The sequence below is a fragment of the Alosa pseudoharengus genome, unplaced genomic scaffold (assembly GCF_046254945.1).
Source record: "Alosa pseudoharengus isolate Yale_2024_CS ecotype anadromous, Long Island Sound unplaced genomic scaffold, YU_APseudo_1.1 YU_APseudo_1.1_scf_23, whole genome shotgun sequence".
Classification (NCBI taxonomy): Eukaryota; Metazoa; Chordata; class Actinopteri; order Clupeiformes; family Clupeidae; genus Alosa; species Alosa pseudoharengus.
The window spans coordinates 27058770-27074752 of NW_027468685.1; the positions used below are offsets into that span (position 1 = coordinate 27058770).

Genomic DNA, 15983 nt, shown 5'->3' on the forward strand with positions numbered 1-15983 from the left:
CCTCCTTCTGCTGCTCCTGCTCACACTCTCCACAGCATGGTCCAGCAGCCCTTAATGAGCTGACAGACTTGAAGACTTCAACACTTGAAGGTCTGATGGATCTTCGTCTCTCCCAGCTGGACGCTTGATTTGATTCTTAATTTGAACTGGGGCTGATTTATGATGTTGGCTGTGTGTGTGTGTGTGTGTGTGTGTGTGTGTGTTTGTGTGTGAGTGTGTGTGTGTGTGTTTATGTGTGCGTGTGAGTGTGTGTGAGGTTGATTTTTAGCAGACACTGAGAGATGTCAGGCTTTAGGCTTGAACAGACCTGATAATGATTCTGGCAAGGGCCCAGACAGCAGCTTAAACCAGGCTTGGTTCAACCCTTATCTGTTGCAGTTCTGTCAGACCAGGACCACATAGGTTTAGACCCACTACAGACTCAGATGCACCCCAGACCCTCATTTAACCCTTAAGCCGGTACTGGTACTGTCACACCATCGGGAATGTTGGAAATTGAACGTTCTATAGAATATCTGGGTTTCAAACTGGAATTTTAAAACCTTTCTGTACATTGTTGCGAAACAGAATCTTCTGTTAGACCCTGCTGAAGGGTTTAATCAAAGATCCTTAATATACAACTTTATCAACCGTCTCTGGTTTAATGGTGGGCAAAGTGCAAAGTCAGGCAAGTTCAAGTTCAAGTTTCACTTTAGTTATCCTTAGAAAAGGAAATTTAGAGTGCAGCAGGGTGTCTAAAACACATACACAGTAAAAGCACCGGCAGATGCCAACAACATTGACAGCACAGCACAGGACACACAACAACAGCACAGGACACGCAACAACAATGGAGACACTCCTTCCCCTAAAAAAAAAAAATTGACCGAATCCAATTGGACAGTACACAGGTACATCTGTCGTTATCAGCACGGACAGAATAAATAAGTAAGTAAATAATCATATAATGTACAAAGGATACAAGAAATCAGTCAAGTGAATTCAGGTTCCTGATAGCCACAGGAATAAAAGAATCCCTGGCACGTCTAGTTCTCAGTAGAGGAAACCTAAAACGGCGCCCTGAGGGGAGCAGATGAAACTCCCCAAAAAGTGGGTGATCAGGGCAGTTTAAAATTTGATTTAACTGATTCAATAAAACACCGGTAAAACAAAGTCATCAGAGTCCTGCACACACTAAATGATTTTATTTTCCGCAAAAAGAAAAGTCTCTGTTGGGCCTTTTTACATGCAGCATCTGTGTTGCTCTCAAAAGATAGTTTGCTGTCAATGATGGTTCCTAAATATTTATATTCATCTACCATCTCAACATTCATGTTCTGAATGACAGTTTGAGAAACATTGTGCTGTGTTCTACGGAAATCAATAATCATATCCTTTGTCTTGGAAACATTGATAGACAGATAACAGTTTTCACACCAAGCAATGAAATCATCAACTACAGGACCATGCCCTACCTCATCCTTGTTCAGAAGGCTCACTATAACAGTGTCATCTGCAAATTTCATGCAGTGCCTATTCTCAAACTTACTCCTACAGTCATTTGTGTATAAAAATAAAAAGCAATGATGAAAGAACACAACCCTGTGGAGAGCCTGTGGAAGAAAGGGCTTTTGAGGATAAGACACCATTAACCCTAACACACTGCGACCTATTTGACAGAAAGTCCAGTATCCAGCCAATTAAGTTAGGGCTCAAGTTAAAAAAGAGCCTGAAGTTTCTCAGCCAACAGGTAGGGCTGAATGGTATTAAACGTTGAAGAGAAGTCGATAAAAAGGAGCCTAGCATGAGTTTTTGAGGTATCCAGATGTTGATAAAGGGACTTTAACAATGTAAGTATTGCATCCTCAACACCTCTGCTAGCCCTATATGCAAACTGGAGGGGATCTAACTGTTCCTCCACCTGTCTCAGTAACTCCTGCTTCACCAACTTCTCAAAGGTCTTCATCACCAATGAGGTGAGTGCTACAGGTCGAAAGTCATTTAAGACCTTGGGGTTCTTACACTTAGCCACAGGAATGATTGTAGAGTGTTTCCAAATCTTTGGCACTGTTTGAGTCTGGAGAGATTAAGTGAAAATCACTTTGAAGATCTCACTTAACTGACCAGCACAAGACTTGAGAACTCGACCACTGATGTTATCAGGGCCAGGACTTTTCCTAACCTTGGTTTGTTTAAATAATGATTTGACCTTGGAGACATCAATATCAAAAGCAGAAGAGTCACTGACCAAATTGTCACTCATGTGACTGCTTCTTGCACAAAAATCACTGTTAGAGAATCTCATATAAAAACTGTTTAATTCATTTGCTAGCTGCTCATCAGAATTAAACCCATTCAAGGACACAGTGTTGTTGCCTTTATGTAGGCCTGTCATTAGTTTCATGCCATTCCACACAGACCTGAGATCAGACTCATTGAATTTGGACTCAATTCTTTGAACTGAAAAAAAAAATTGTACTGAAGTTTAGCCAATTTCAGCTCACACAACCTTCCTAATTTCATCATATGCACTCTTGTCCCTATTAAAAATAGACCTCTTTTCTCTTAGTTCCCTTAGGCTCACAGGCAGTGAACGAAGTGTCTTATTGTGCATGAAGTTCTTCCTACCATGTGGTGTGGGAACACTGAGCTGACCTGCCCATGTTTGAGTTCGGGATCTGGTTATAAATAAGCAATAGATTTTGCCAATTATTCAATTATCTTTAGTTAGACTTTGCACTTAACTTTGAACTTTGCCCATCGTTTGAGTTAGGGCGCCTTGTGTGTTCGGTCAGAGGTTTGGTCAGAGGTTCGTTTCGGTCAGAGGGTGGAGGGCCCCACACACACACACACCCCCACACACACACCACAACCATACAGCAGCAAGTGTATCCAGCTCAACAATTCCCTTTCTCCCTTGCTTTCCCATCTGCCTCCATCAGCCCACACAGAAAAGAAAAACACACACACACACAAGCACACAGGACAGCCAATCAGGTTTGTCTCGCTTCAGCGCTCGCAAGCAGCAGTTCTCCTTTACAGGTGCTCATTTTGACTCCCTGTTCTCTGCCATTCACACACAGCCGTTACTTTCATTCTCACTTTCTCTCTCACACACACACACACACACACACACACACACCCTTTCTCATTCTCTTCCTCTCTCTCTCTCTCTCTCTCTATAGCTGTAGGGAAGTGGCATTTTTGTAACATTGCTCTTTTTTCACTCTCCAACAACTCAAATATGGTCTCTGTAGATACTTTTACACATAAACCTGATGTGACCATCCTTCTCTTTATCATATATTTTATTTAGAGTCATAACCTTAGTTAAATAAATTTTATGGCCATTTAAAAGTGTGAGAGGTTACCAAAATGCCATAAGTCCTATATCCACCATTTCAAGGGGGATTTAAAATGTTTTTACAGATTCTGGATCTCATTTGGTGCTATACCTTGACCATAATAATTCCCTCCTATTCACTCCGGTTTTTAATTTTTGTCAAAATATTTGGCCGAAAAGAGCCCCTTGGATCATATATGTTACTATGGACTTGAAGCTTTTATATTGTGTGTGTTCCTTGCAAGTTGTGCATTAGTGAGGCAAGTGTTTTACCATCAATTCCTGTTGTAGGGGACCCCCTTAACACCCTCAGTTAGTTTCAGAAAGATTGGTTAACTTTTAAGGGATTTATTTAGAATTTCTGTATTTAGCTGACGTTACCGAAATTCCACAAATTGTGATGAAGAAGTTTTGCTGTCTACAACAGTATTAAAATATAATATTTGCAGTTTTCTTTGTGTAAAAGGGAAAATCAGTAGTCTGTGTAGTAAACCAGTGGTTTCTGAGCAAAAATCAAAATTTTTATCATTTTTATTGAGTATATAATCTATTGTGGCATATTGGTAACGTCCCTTATTTTTGCTATTATTCTACTTGTATAACACCAAAAAAACAAATGATCACCACAGTTTTGAACAATATTGTATGATACTTCATTTCATCTAGGAGAAATTCAGAGGATGTGTTTTAAAGGAGAAATATGAACTAATAATACGTTTCTGTGGCATTTCTGTAACACTGCCTAGGGTTAGGTTTAGTCAAACTATGAACAATATCAAAAAAACATTTACATCATTACATCACTGAATCACATATCTACTTGACAAATACTACTTTTGACATTTATGACAATATAAGTAAAAAATATAGACATTTCGACATATAAATGAATGAGAATGAATGGGAAATATAAAATGTTTGTGATTTCAGCCTGCATAAAATTAAGGGGGAAGGTATCACTATAGCTTTGGACAGTAAAGTAACACTTATAATATTGTTGGAAATTTTTTTTACAAAATATATTGGAAGAGAGCACTACAAAGTAAAAGTGTATTTTGTGGCATTTCTGTAACATTTCCTAGGGTTAAGTTTAGACTAACTGTGAACAATGTCAAAAATGTACATCATTGAATCACATATCTACAATTGACAAGTACTGAGAGTAGAGTTTTCACATGTCTAGCAGTCTGTGTTCAAAATGTACTGACTGTGAGTTCAGCTGGTCAGTTTGTAATGCCCATGTGCCACATATGAGGTCAGATATTTTGCATGTAGAAGGGTGGAATATGACTTTGCATACATTAAATGACATCTACACATCAAGAGCTTTCAGGAAATATATGATACAAGGCACCTAGGTGTAAGTATCCCAGAGATGCATCCTAAAATGTACTGACTGTGAGTTCAGCAGGTCAGTTTGTAATGCCCATGTGCCACGTATGAGGTCAGATATTTTGCATGTAGAAGGGTGGAATATGGCTTTACGTGCATTAAATGAAATCTACACATCAAGAGCTGACTGTAAGTTCAGCTGAGGTCAGATATTTTGCATTTAGAAGGGTGGAATATGGCTTTGCATATATCTCAAATAAAGGTGTTGGAGCCTATACATGAAACTTGCTGCTTTTAAAAAAATCACTGTAATCAGTAAACATTGAAATAACATTAGGCTACAGGATGAAATTGGGTGCATTTTCCATGGGTTCAAACAGCATATTTGTATAATACCAGCATATTTCATGGCATAGCATTTTCTGAGCAGAGCTTACAAATAGGGAGCCTACTGTAGGCCTATTTCTCTAGCCTAAATGTAGGCCTAAGTGATCTTTGGAGTAGAAGAATGTATCCATCTCTTGAGCAAGTGTGCTACAATTGGCACCAATGTGTGCGTCTGGCTGTCTTGTTTAATTTAATACCTTTACCTCAAACATAGGAGCAGATATACCCATAGTTCAGCTTCTGAAAGACAATGATGATAAATTGTATCTCCCGCGATTATTTGCGCTATTATGCGCTAGACTTGAATTACGTTCATTCTTATAGCCATAGCCTAGAGGAAAATAGACATCCAAAAGATGAATCTGATTTATTGAAAACAATACTTGGTGGATGATTTTCCACCATCTATGATGTAGGAAGTCTTTAAATAGGCTGACATAAAAACTGAGAGTGAATGTTCCCTCTTTGGATAAATGGATAAATCCTACTCCAAAGATCACTTAAATTTAGGCGAGAGAAATGGGCTATTTAATTGCAAGTTCTGCTCATGTTATTTCAATGTTAACTGATTACACAGTGTTTTTCTTTTTTTAATCCAGCAAGTTTCATGTAGCCTATAGGCTCCAACACCGTGCACGTATCATGGTGTTGAACGCATTCCATCGCATTTCCATTGCGAAGGCGCTCCCTTAATTTCGTAATCTCAACCAGCGCTCAATTCCAGAGCCAGACCATGCCCCTAAAGACGACCCATCACTCGATTCTTGCAGATGGGTCATTTGAGCTTTTGTTACACCCCGCTACATCGTATATTTAAACAGAAAAAGTATAATTGAGTGCAATGAGTTTTGTGCAGGACGCAATCTGCGCGACACTTGACATTTCAGTCTACCACGCAAAGACTTCAAAATTGGCCTTTGACTGGACCGGATACAAGATAGCCAATGTCTGGTCAAGATATAGGATTATCCTGCATTGGCATTGCATGGAGGCAAAGTTGTCATTTTAATGTGCATTGATATCATTGATCAAACATGAATCGTTGATATCACTCACGAAGCAGTTGCTGAATATCCTGTGATGATTTTGTTTGATAATTTGTTATGATAAATGTAGCTTAGAAATAACGATGAACAATCAAATATAGAATGTCTCAACCTTTATTTTGGCATGCTAAATTATTTAAAATACAATACAATAAAATACATGTTCAAATTCGGCCTTTACCCGACATCAAACGCAATATATTATTTCACCTTATAGTGGCGCTGGACCTTAATACAGCCCTAAAAACTGATATTTACCGGGGGGCGGTGGTCGTCAGGGGGGGTGGGGGGGGCCTAAGGGAATTTTTTAAGCCTTAGGGGAAGGGCCAGGAGAAATGTTTTGGCCTGGGGGGAGAGCCGAGGAAAATTATTTTTTCCTGATCCATGATATTTTTTCCTCCTGATCAATGATCCGTTTTCGATATTTTAAAAGGCCATTATACGACTTTTTAAAATTGTTAGTTTGGACCCCCCCACTTTTGCTGTGCGAAATACCAGTGCTGTTTTCAGCATATGTTTAGTGCCTCATTGTCATTTTCATTGGATTCTCCCATTTGCGCGTAAATCGCTCGTAAGCTTTTTTAGTTTTTTTGTTACACGCATTCTCCCATTCCGCTTCTGTCACACACACAGCGACAAGCGTCAAATCCCCCGCAGTGTTGATAAGGAAAAAAGCCTTATAGGTACGCCAAATAAATAATAACCTATAGGTTTATGCTATGTAAAACTCCCCATTAACAGCATCGTGTCACTAACCACAGCTAAGACTGCACAATCTCGTATTCACTCTGTTGGATATCTGAAGCCAGTTTGTCTACTTAGATACTGTAAATCCTCAAATTATGGTCGGGGTCTTAAGACAAAGTACAGGCCTTTAGGGGCAGAATTGTATTCGAGACGGCCCTTTATTTCTTATGCGAGTTTTATTTTGAGACATGCGTTTCTTGGAGCGGCATACTGGTAGGCCTTCAAAAGCATGACATTTTCGGTTTAGTTTGATATTTAATTTACTTTTCGACTGTTTGATTATATTGTTAAATGTTGGGACTGATGGGCACTGAAATCTGGGGGGTATTTGATGATCACTATTACGTTCCATGTTGAAAGAGTGTCGGGATTTCAAACAAACCATCCGCTTTCATGCGTTAATTGAACGTCCGCGGTCCTGTAATGGAAACCTTATTGCGTAGCCAAGTAGCCTATTGATTTATTTTTAAATTATGCATGATTTACTTTTTATTAATTTCGTAGGCTGGAATGCTTCGAGTCGCGGCAACTGTGTTTAAATGTAGTAGCGTGTTTCAGCCTCTGGCGAGCTCTAGCAAGGCGGCAATCGACTGAGCTTGAGAGCGACATGTTGGAGAACCAGCTGGAAAGTCAGTGGCCGAATGCACGCAAGAGTTGTATACATAAGAAACACCCAGAGTTTGGGGGTGCCAAAACGCGTAACTCTCCCTCTATCGAGCGTAAATGACACAGGGGAGAATTCTGGCAGAGTGAAATATGCGTAATACGCGTTTTTTGACTGTACGCACGCACTTGGGTTAATTCCCCTCTTAGTGTTTTGTTGTGCCTATAGGCAATTCCATGGAAAATTACGTTTTTTGTAACATCCATAACGCCAATAAAATGTGATGGTATGGTATGATGTGAATGATTACATGAAATTTGAGCATTTGCTATTTTTGGCTGAAGAATGTACATGAGAAAAAATGAAATGTACAGAAAATTAATGTTATCATTCACATCATACAAATGCCAAGGCATTTCACTGCCGTTATGGATGTGACAAAAAGTCCACTTTCCGTGGAATTGCCCTCATACAGTGTTGGGAGTAACGCGTTATAAAAGTGGCATAATGTAGGCCTAATGGGCCTAATTTGCTGTAACGTGGTAGGCTAATGTAAGGCATTAAAAAATGCATTTTAACCCGAAATGAAGTGGTATTTTGTTTTTATAGGCATATACAAATTCGCCAACAACGTCGCAAGATCAACAGAGGAGAAAAAATCAGTGTAAATTGTAGAATGTTATCTCCTGTCAGGCCTAGGCTATAGGCTACTTTCAAGATGATTGTGGCTGCATCAAGTCGGACTCTACATTTGCGACATGGACATAAAGGCCTGCTTGAGCATATGGAGGCAGAACATTCATTCATATCACAGAGGGTAAGCCTCTGACTCTGGGTGGAATGCCGCCTAGATTAAAAAAGTTAAAGCGATTTTGGAAGGCTACACACCTTCCAAAATCGCCTGTTTTCCGTTGTATGTTGACAGCTGCTGGACGACGATGGAACAATAACGATTTTTTTAAACTCTCAATTAGGCCTACTGTAACTGTGTGTCAACCTGGCGTTCGTTAGGACCGTACCACTGGAGGAGGGACCGCTCATAAACTCCCCTTAATTGTTGCAAACATAGACTAGATATAGTTGCGACTTCCGAACAGTTTTTGTGAGTGCTACTTTGTTAATATTTGGGGAAACTGCGAGTAAGGGGCTGCGACCTTTCTACATGTAGGCTGCTGAAGTGCCGCGAGGGCGCAAAAAATGAACTTTTGATAGTCGAATACATTGAATAAGTCAACTAATCGCGGCAGCATTAATGCAGCCTTGCTTACTGATAAAGCCTCGGATACGACCTGCCTGCTTGGCTATCCCTAACTGTATCCCTAACAAGGTGTGTCGGACATGGGGAGGGAGAGAAGTTAAGAAAATGTGTTTAGTTTCACAGTGTGCTGTGCTTGCAGGGGGGTGGGGTGGTCAGTGTCTGTATAGAGAAGGGCCAACTAAAGATGCAGAAGAGCTACTGTAACTGCTAATGAAGAGTGGAGTGGTGCTGGGATGAAGAGTTCTGTAGTGGGGACAGGCTGTAGCTGGCTGAGAGAGAGAATATAGACACCATATGATAATTTAATCTCCTGTTGATGTATAAACAAAATGTTTAAAATTTTTTGCATGATTACACTAAGAGGGTGGTAAGTAACTCAGATTATATTTAATTGTATAAAAAAAGCTTTTTATTTCATATGTTACAAATATTCCACTCCAAAAAGGAATGTTACTAAAATGCCACTTTGGTTACAGAAATGCCATTTGGACGTTACCAAAATGCCACATGATGTTACAGAAATGCCACTAAGGTTACGAAAATTCCACAAAATAGGTTACCGAAATGCCTTTACAGCTCTCTCTCTCTCTCTCTCTCTCTCTCTCTTCTGTATCCCTAACCTCCGTTTTCACTATCTCATATTTCTTCCAATATTTTTCTCCCTTTTTTGACATTCGCTATATGACTTTTTTTTCCCCTTGTCTCTCTCCTACCACTGCCAACACTGCTCCCCCCCCCCCCCACATACCATCCTAACTTTTTTCCCTTTCTTTCCCCAAACTCTCTGACTCCCTCTCTCCTGTCCTCCTAATCATACCTCCCTCCTTCCTGCCCTTTTTATTTTCATCACGCCTGTTTTCTCTCGCCCGCCTCCGTCTTCCCCGTCCTTCCCTCCTTTCCTCTCCTATCTTTTCTCTCTGTCATTATTTCTCTCTCTCTCTCTCTCCCCCCCCCCTCCCTCATTCGGGTTGCCCTCCCTCCATTCCTCCCCGATCTCCATCATCCTCCTCAGGCGTCTTTATCTCCTAATAACCCATTCAACTCAAGCTTCTTAATCTTAAGGCTTTACGCACTTTGTACGCCCCCCCCCCCCCAACCCCCCACCCATCCCTAATCTATAATTGAATCCCCTTGTCACCCATGAGACCTGGCCTTTAAAACAAGGGTGCCCCCCCCTCCCTCCATCACTGCCTCCACCCCATCAGTCCCATCTCTGTCACCGCTCCATGCATTCATTGTTCTCAGACTAATTTCACATTGTCTCTGTGCTGCTCTCTCTTTTAATTAAAATCAAGACCTCCAGGCCCAACACGTGTTACGTGTGTGTGCGTGTGTGTTTGTGTGTGTGTGTGTGCGTGTGTGTGTGTGTACACGCGTTGTGTGTGTGTGTGCACGCGTTACGTGTGTGTGTGTGTATGTGTGTGTGTTTGTATATGGGTGCGTACATGAATCAATGCATGTGATTTTATGTGTAAGTGTTGATGTCTGCTCACATATCTATGTAAGGTGTATGTATGCGTTGTTCGTAATTGTGCATGTGTGCGTATATGTGTCTATATGCAAGGTGTGTGTGTGTGTGCGTGTGCCTTTTGTGTGTGTGTGTGTGTATGTTTTTATGTGGGTGCGTACTTGAATCAATGCATGTGATTTTATGTGTAAGTGTGGATGTCTGCTCACATGTCTATGTATGTATGTATGTGTATGCGTTGTTCGTAATTGTGTATGTGTGTGTATATGTGTCTATATGCAAGGTGTGTGTGTCTGTGTGTGTGTCTGTGTGTGTTTTTGAACAGAGTTGGGTCACTGTAAGTGTAGGCCTCTGTGAATGCGTTTGTAAGTAAGGTGTGTGTGTGTGTGTGTGTGAATGTGGACGGAGTTGGGTTATTGATTGGTTGCTCCTCTGCTGCTACTCGATGAGAATGTGCTAGAACATGTGTTCTGCTGCCCACTTGGACATTTGCCATGTTCAAAGCACAGCTGCTTATATGCAGGCCACTTTAACTTAGCATGTGATGAAAGCACCAACCACTGAAAGCACTCTCTCACACACACAGATAAAGAAACAAACACAGCTACACACACACACACGCACACGCACACACACACACACACACACATATACACACATACATGCACACACACACACACACACACACACACACACAGGCGCACACACACACTCCACGGCCATGGTCCTGTTTGAAGTGTTTGTTCCTGTGTTTCCTGGCTTGTTCATTATTTGGAGTCCAACATGTGAATCCAGCCACAGCAGCAGGGGTCTGTGGCGGTGGCGTATCCTCCCTCCCTCCCCCTCTTCCTGTTCCTGTCCCAGACTTTTTAATTAGTTTTCAGGGCCATTTGCACAGGTATATCCATTAATCGCTTGCAGTTAAAGCTCACTGATCCACACTCACCTCTTTGGCTTGGTTCCAATGGAGGGATAACTCAAAGAGCTTCTCGTCTTAATCGGTTTAGGTGTTTAGGCTTTTTTCCCCCTGTCTAATTGTTTATTTATTTTACATCTGTTTCTTCATTCATTTATTTACTCATTTGCTTCTGCTTTTCTGTCTGGTTCTCATACACACGTAAGAAAAGCTTTCGTAGCATGACATCGCCAATTATCTCATCAAAAGATGCCAGTTGGAATGATAGCAAGTCATCTCAGTACCAACTTGGTTGGGGGGTTTGCCAGAGTGTTTGTAGGCTTTGTAGGCAGTAAGCACGCTAGTTTCAAACCACAATTCCATAATGCTATTTTACAGTAACAAAGAGCTAAACATAATTACTCTCTTATTCAGAATAAATCTCAATAAGGACATTCAGATGAGTCCTTCTTCAGCTATGCAAGCGCGGTTCTTCTTTTTTTCTACTTCTTTTATTTCCGCTAGCAAGGTTTTTCTGTGTCGGCGGGGTTGGGGTCGTTTGTGTTTTCATTGTTGTTGGAGTGGTTGTTTGTGCCATTTAAATGGTTGTTGGACTGGTTGTTTGTGTTTGTTTGTGGTTGTTTGCGTTGTTAGAGTGGTTGTTGTTGTGGTTGCTGTTCCTGTTGTTGCTATTCAAAGTAATTGTTATTGATGAATGTGGTGCAAGTGTTGCCTGTCACTTTGACTCACTATTCTGCCCCCTCCACCGCCACCCTTCCCCCCTCTCCCCCCTACAGGTGAAGTCCATCAAAACGGGCTCTGTCTTCTGGACCATCGGCTGCTGCCTGGCCTACTTCTATATGGTGAGTGTCAAGGTCACCACAAAGGTCACAAGGGTTTGATTAAACGACTTATGTGGAATTATGTGTGTGTGAGAGAGAGAGAGATAGATAGAGAGATAGATAGAGATAGATAGATAGATAGATAGATAGATGTTCCATAGGGAAAAAGGAGGTAGGTGCCGCAGCACCACACATGACATAAAACAGAAAGTCAGCCACACATAAGACGCAACATGTATTCCCTCCCCTGCATGTTCAACACCACACACAACACATAACATACATTCCCTCCCCTGCATGTTCAACACCACACACAACACATAACATACATTCCCTCCCCTGCATGCAACGTATACTGTACATTGTCCACACCACCCAAGACAAGCTCATCACAACATATTGATTGGCACATCACCACTTGCAACACAAGCCACAGAGCAGACCGGAGTAATACTGAAGTAGCACTGGATCTTATCACAAGTCTTTTGTTTAGGGGCACAATGGGCTTCATTCCAGCTGAGTCCTCTCTGTAGGCCTATCTGAAGCTGTAGCCAGACAGAAGCAGTGTGAAAAAATGAACCAGGGATTGTTTTTGTGTTTGTGTTATTTCCTTTTGTTTGTGCGAGGTGTGAGTGATGGCTGTCATTTTTGTGTGACGGGCTGGGAGTGAGAGGTTGATCAGTGTGTGTATATCAATACAGGAGTACATATCAATACAGGAGTACATCACAATATATAGCACAATATCGCTATTTAAAACACAGCCTTGCTGTTAAAGTGAATGTAAGAAGGAGCGTGAGTCTGTTGTACTGAGATTGTCAACATTGGTGTTTACTTAAAGCTTAGGCTACACTTTATGTACATAAGGTTATCTCTCTCTACCTCTATTTCTCTCACTCTATCTCTCTCTCTCTGTGTGTGTGTGTGTGTGTGTGTGTGTGTGTGTGTGTGTGTGTGTGTGTGTGTGTGTGTGTGTGTGTGTGTGTGTGTGTGTGTGTGTGTGTGTGTGTGTGTGAACAAGGAACAGGTTGATTTGGGCTAGTGTAGTGTAATCCCACACAGACATATGAGTAGAGTGAGTTATATTGCGAGACAGGACAGGTGCAGACGCCTTATTTAATGTGATTTAGTTTATTAGAGTGTTTCATCTGATGCTACCATTCAGCACTGAGAGGGGCTGAGGACGAAAGGGCAATACTGTTTACACTGGGACCCAGCTTTTAGCTGTGTGTGTGTGTGTGTGTGTGTGTGTGTGTGTGTGTGTGTGTGTGTGTGTGTGTGTGCGTGTGTGTGTGTGTGTGTGTGTGTGTGTGTGTGTGTGTGTGTGTGTGTGTGTGTGTGTGTGTGTAGGAGTTGTGTTTTGGGCTTGGTCACAGGTAAATATTAATGGAGACCACAGATGCAACTATTCCTGACAATGCTTATGCCTTCATGTGCTCAAAGGAACACACACACACACTCACACAAACACACAAAAACAACTACAAACCCATATGCTCTTTCTGGTGCGCTCACCACAGCATAAATTCACACTCCCACATATTCAAACACTCTTAGACACACACACACACACAGAGACACACACACACACACACACACACACACACACACTCTAACTGGCACTTCACACATATTTGCCTGCTGGTTGGTTTGGGATCTCCTTTGATCTCCGGTGTCATAAAGGCTTCATGAGCTGCCGCTATCGCTCACCTTCTCTCCCCTGCACACTCTCTCTCTCGCTCCCTCCCTCTCCACCTCTCTCCCTCCCTCTCTGTCTCCCTCTCCACCTCTCTCTCCTTCTGCCTTTCCCTCTCTTTGGCTCTCACTCACTCACTCTCCTCTCCTCCCCCACCCCATCTCTCTCTCTCTCTCTTTCTCCATCTCTTTCTCTATTCCTCTCTTGAAAACAAAACTCATCTGGACTATTTATATATTTAATGTTATTTTATTGTTTATTTTTTCTTTCTTTCTGTAAACAATTTCCACCAACATTGTTGTGTGGCAATAAAGTATACCTATCTATCTATCTATCTATCTATCTATCTATCTATCTTCTCCTCTTGTGGTCTCCCACCCTTCATCCCTCACTCTCCCCTCCATATTGTGGCTGGTTTCACAGGGGAGTATTCTTACCTATGGACTCTATAACATCACAACTGGTCTGCCTTCAAAGACGGCACAAATCGATTCACTAGCCAAACTTCGCTGTTACAGAGTGCAGCAGCCGCCCGCAATGTTGCTTATATTAACCCCACAGCACTGTATAACGCAGTCTCTGCCAGACACACACACACATCTATTCACACGCACACACCCACACACACGCACACACACACACACACACACACACACACACTCTCTCTCTCACTCTCTCTCACTCACACACACACACACACACACACACACACACACACACAATCTCACTCACACATGCTCATTGAAGTGTTCTCAGTCCTAGCTACTGCATCACTGTATCTTTGCTCTACCTAGTTTCCTCCGCCGCTGCATCTTCCTCCACTGATTCAGTGACTTGTTCATCTATAGAGATATCTTTATGTTTATGTATGTGTGTGTGTGTGTGTGTGTGTGTGTGTCTGTGCCAGCATGTGTGAATGAGTTGTTACCGTCTCTGTCAGTCTTGGCAGCAAGAACCTGTCTCATGAATGAATGAATGAAGGAATGATAGAGCAATCAATAGCTGGATGAGCAGATCACATGATCATATATTTACACTTTCTCCACATCCAAAGCTCACCACCACATTATGGACTCCGCTCACTTCTCTGGATGATGCCGTAGCTGCCATTTGGCTCCAATATGCTCTCCACACGTTGGTTCTCAACTCTCTGTTTGGGAAGATGAGACGACAGGGACTTAAGCCCTGTTAACTCTTATGGTGTTAACTCTCTGAATGGGGCTTTAGCTGGTTAACTGTACCGGAAGATAATGTAAAGGGCTGTCACAGAGAATATCTAAATATCTAAATATTTTTTTCTGAAAAAGATATACCACAATTATTTACAACCCTAGAAAATAGGTACTTGTCTGAACCTATATTTACAGTTAATACATTCATTTAGAAGTTCCAGTCAACAGAAACTGGGATTCTAAAAGGATCACTGTTGGAGAGTCACCAAGTCTAAAAAAAAAACCTTTTAGACGTGACCTCCATGCTAATAGATTATTTAAAAGGAATGCCAGGAAATGCCCTTCTTGTTATTTTATTACATGTAAATGGCTGGAGTTAATACAGTAAATGCTACTGGGATTTAATTGGAACCGTGTCAAATGAAATGAAAATTGAGCTTTTCAGCAACAGACACTCAAGGTGGGTTTGGCGCACATAGAACAATGACTCTGCTGAAAAGAGCCCCATGCCTAATGATCAGTAATAAAATATGTATTTCTTAGGTTTCTTAGGTTTCTTGAGGTATTTCTGTTTCTCAGAATAATTCACTTTCCTTCAAGGTGTGATTTTTTCCCTCATATTATTTTCATTCGGAGAATAAGTTAAAATCACCTAAAGGACATTTTTTTATGCCTCTTTTTACTTTTTGTGAATAAATGTGGAGTGCTATGCACAATTGCATGTTTTAAGGCACACACAGTGATGAATGAACATCTGGAATGGATGCTAACGGGCGCTAACAGTTCAGCTGCCTTGTGTCGCTCCCTGTCTCTTTCCTTCTCCCTTTACGCTTTCTTTTACCCTATCCCCTTATCTACAATCACTCTGTGAGGGACCGAGGCGGCCACCCTACGTTTAGGGAAGTGCGCCACTGGATAAGATGGTGTTGTTGAGGGATGGAGGTGCCAGGAGACAGCAGTTCTGTACAAAAATGTATAGATTTATTGTCCCTGAACAGGCAGATCCAGGAAGCACAATGGGAGTCCAAACATGAAATCTGGGGATCTTCAGTATACAAACGAACATGTACCGTGCCATTACACTAGGCACCAGGAACCTACTCTTTCTAGGCTCCCTGTCCAAGCAAGGCGGCCTTGCAACTTTGGACCTATTCAACCCTTGCCTTACAGGAAGCAAGGTTAACTTCAATTCACACTAAACAATAGGGGTGTGA

General features: G+C 41.6%; 1 protein-coding gene across 1 annotated transcript in view; it reads left to right on the forward strand.

The window, feature by feature from the left end:
• Positions 1-15983, forward strand: part of LOC143140984 (dolichyl-diphosphooligosaccharide--protein glycosyltransferase subunit STT3B-like) — a 128921-nt gene that overhangs the window by 64387 nt on the left and 48551 nt on the right. Inside the window, exon 4 of the mRNA XM_076302178.1 lies at positions 11857-11922. Coding sequence (XP_076158293.1) covers positions 11857-11922 — 66 coding nt within the window. The remainder of the gene's footprint in view (positions 1-11856; positions 11923-15983) is intronic.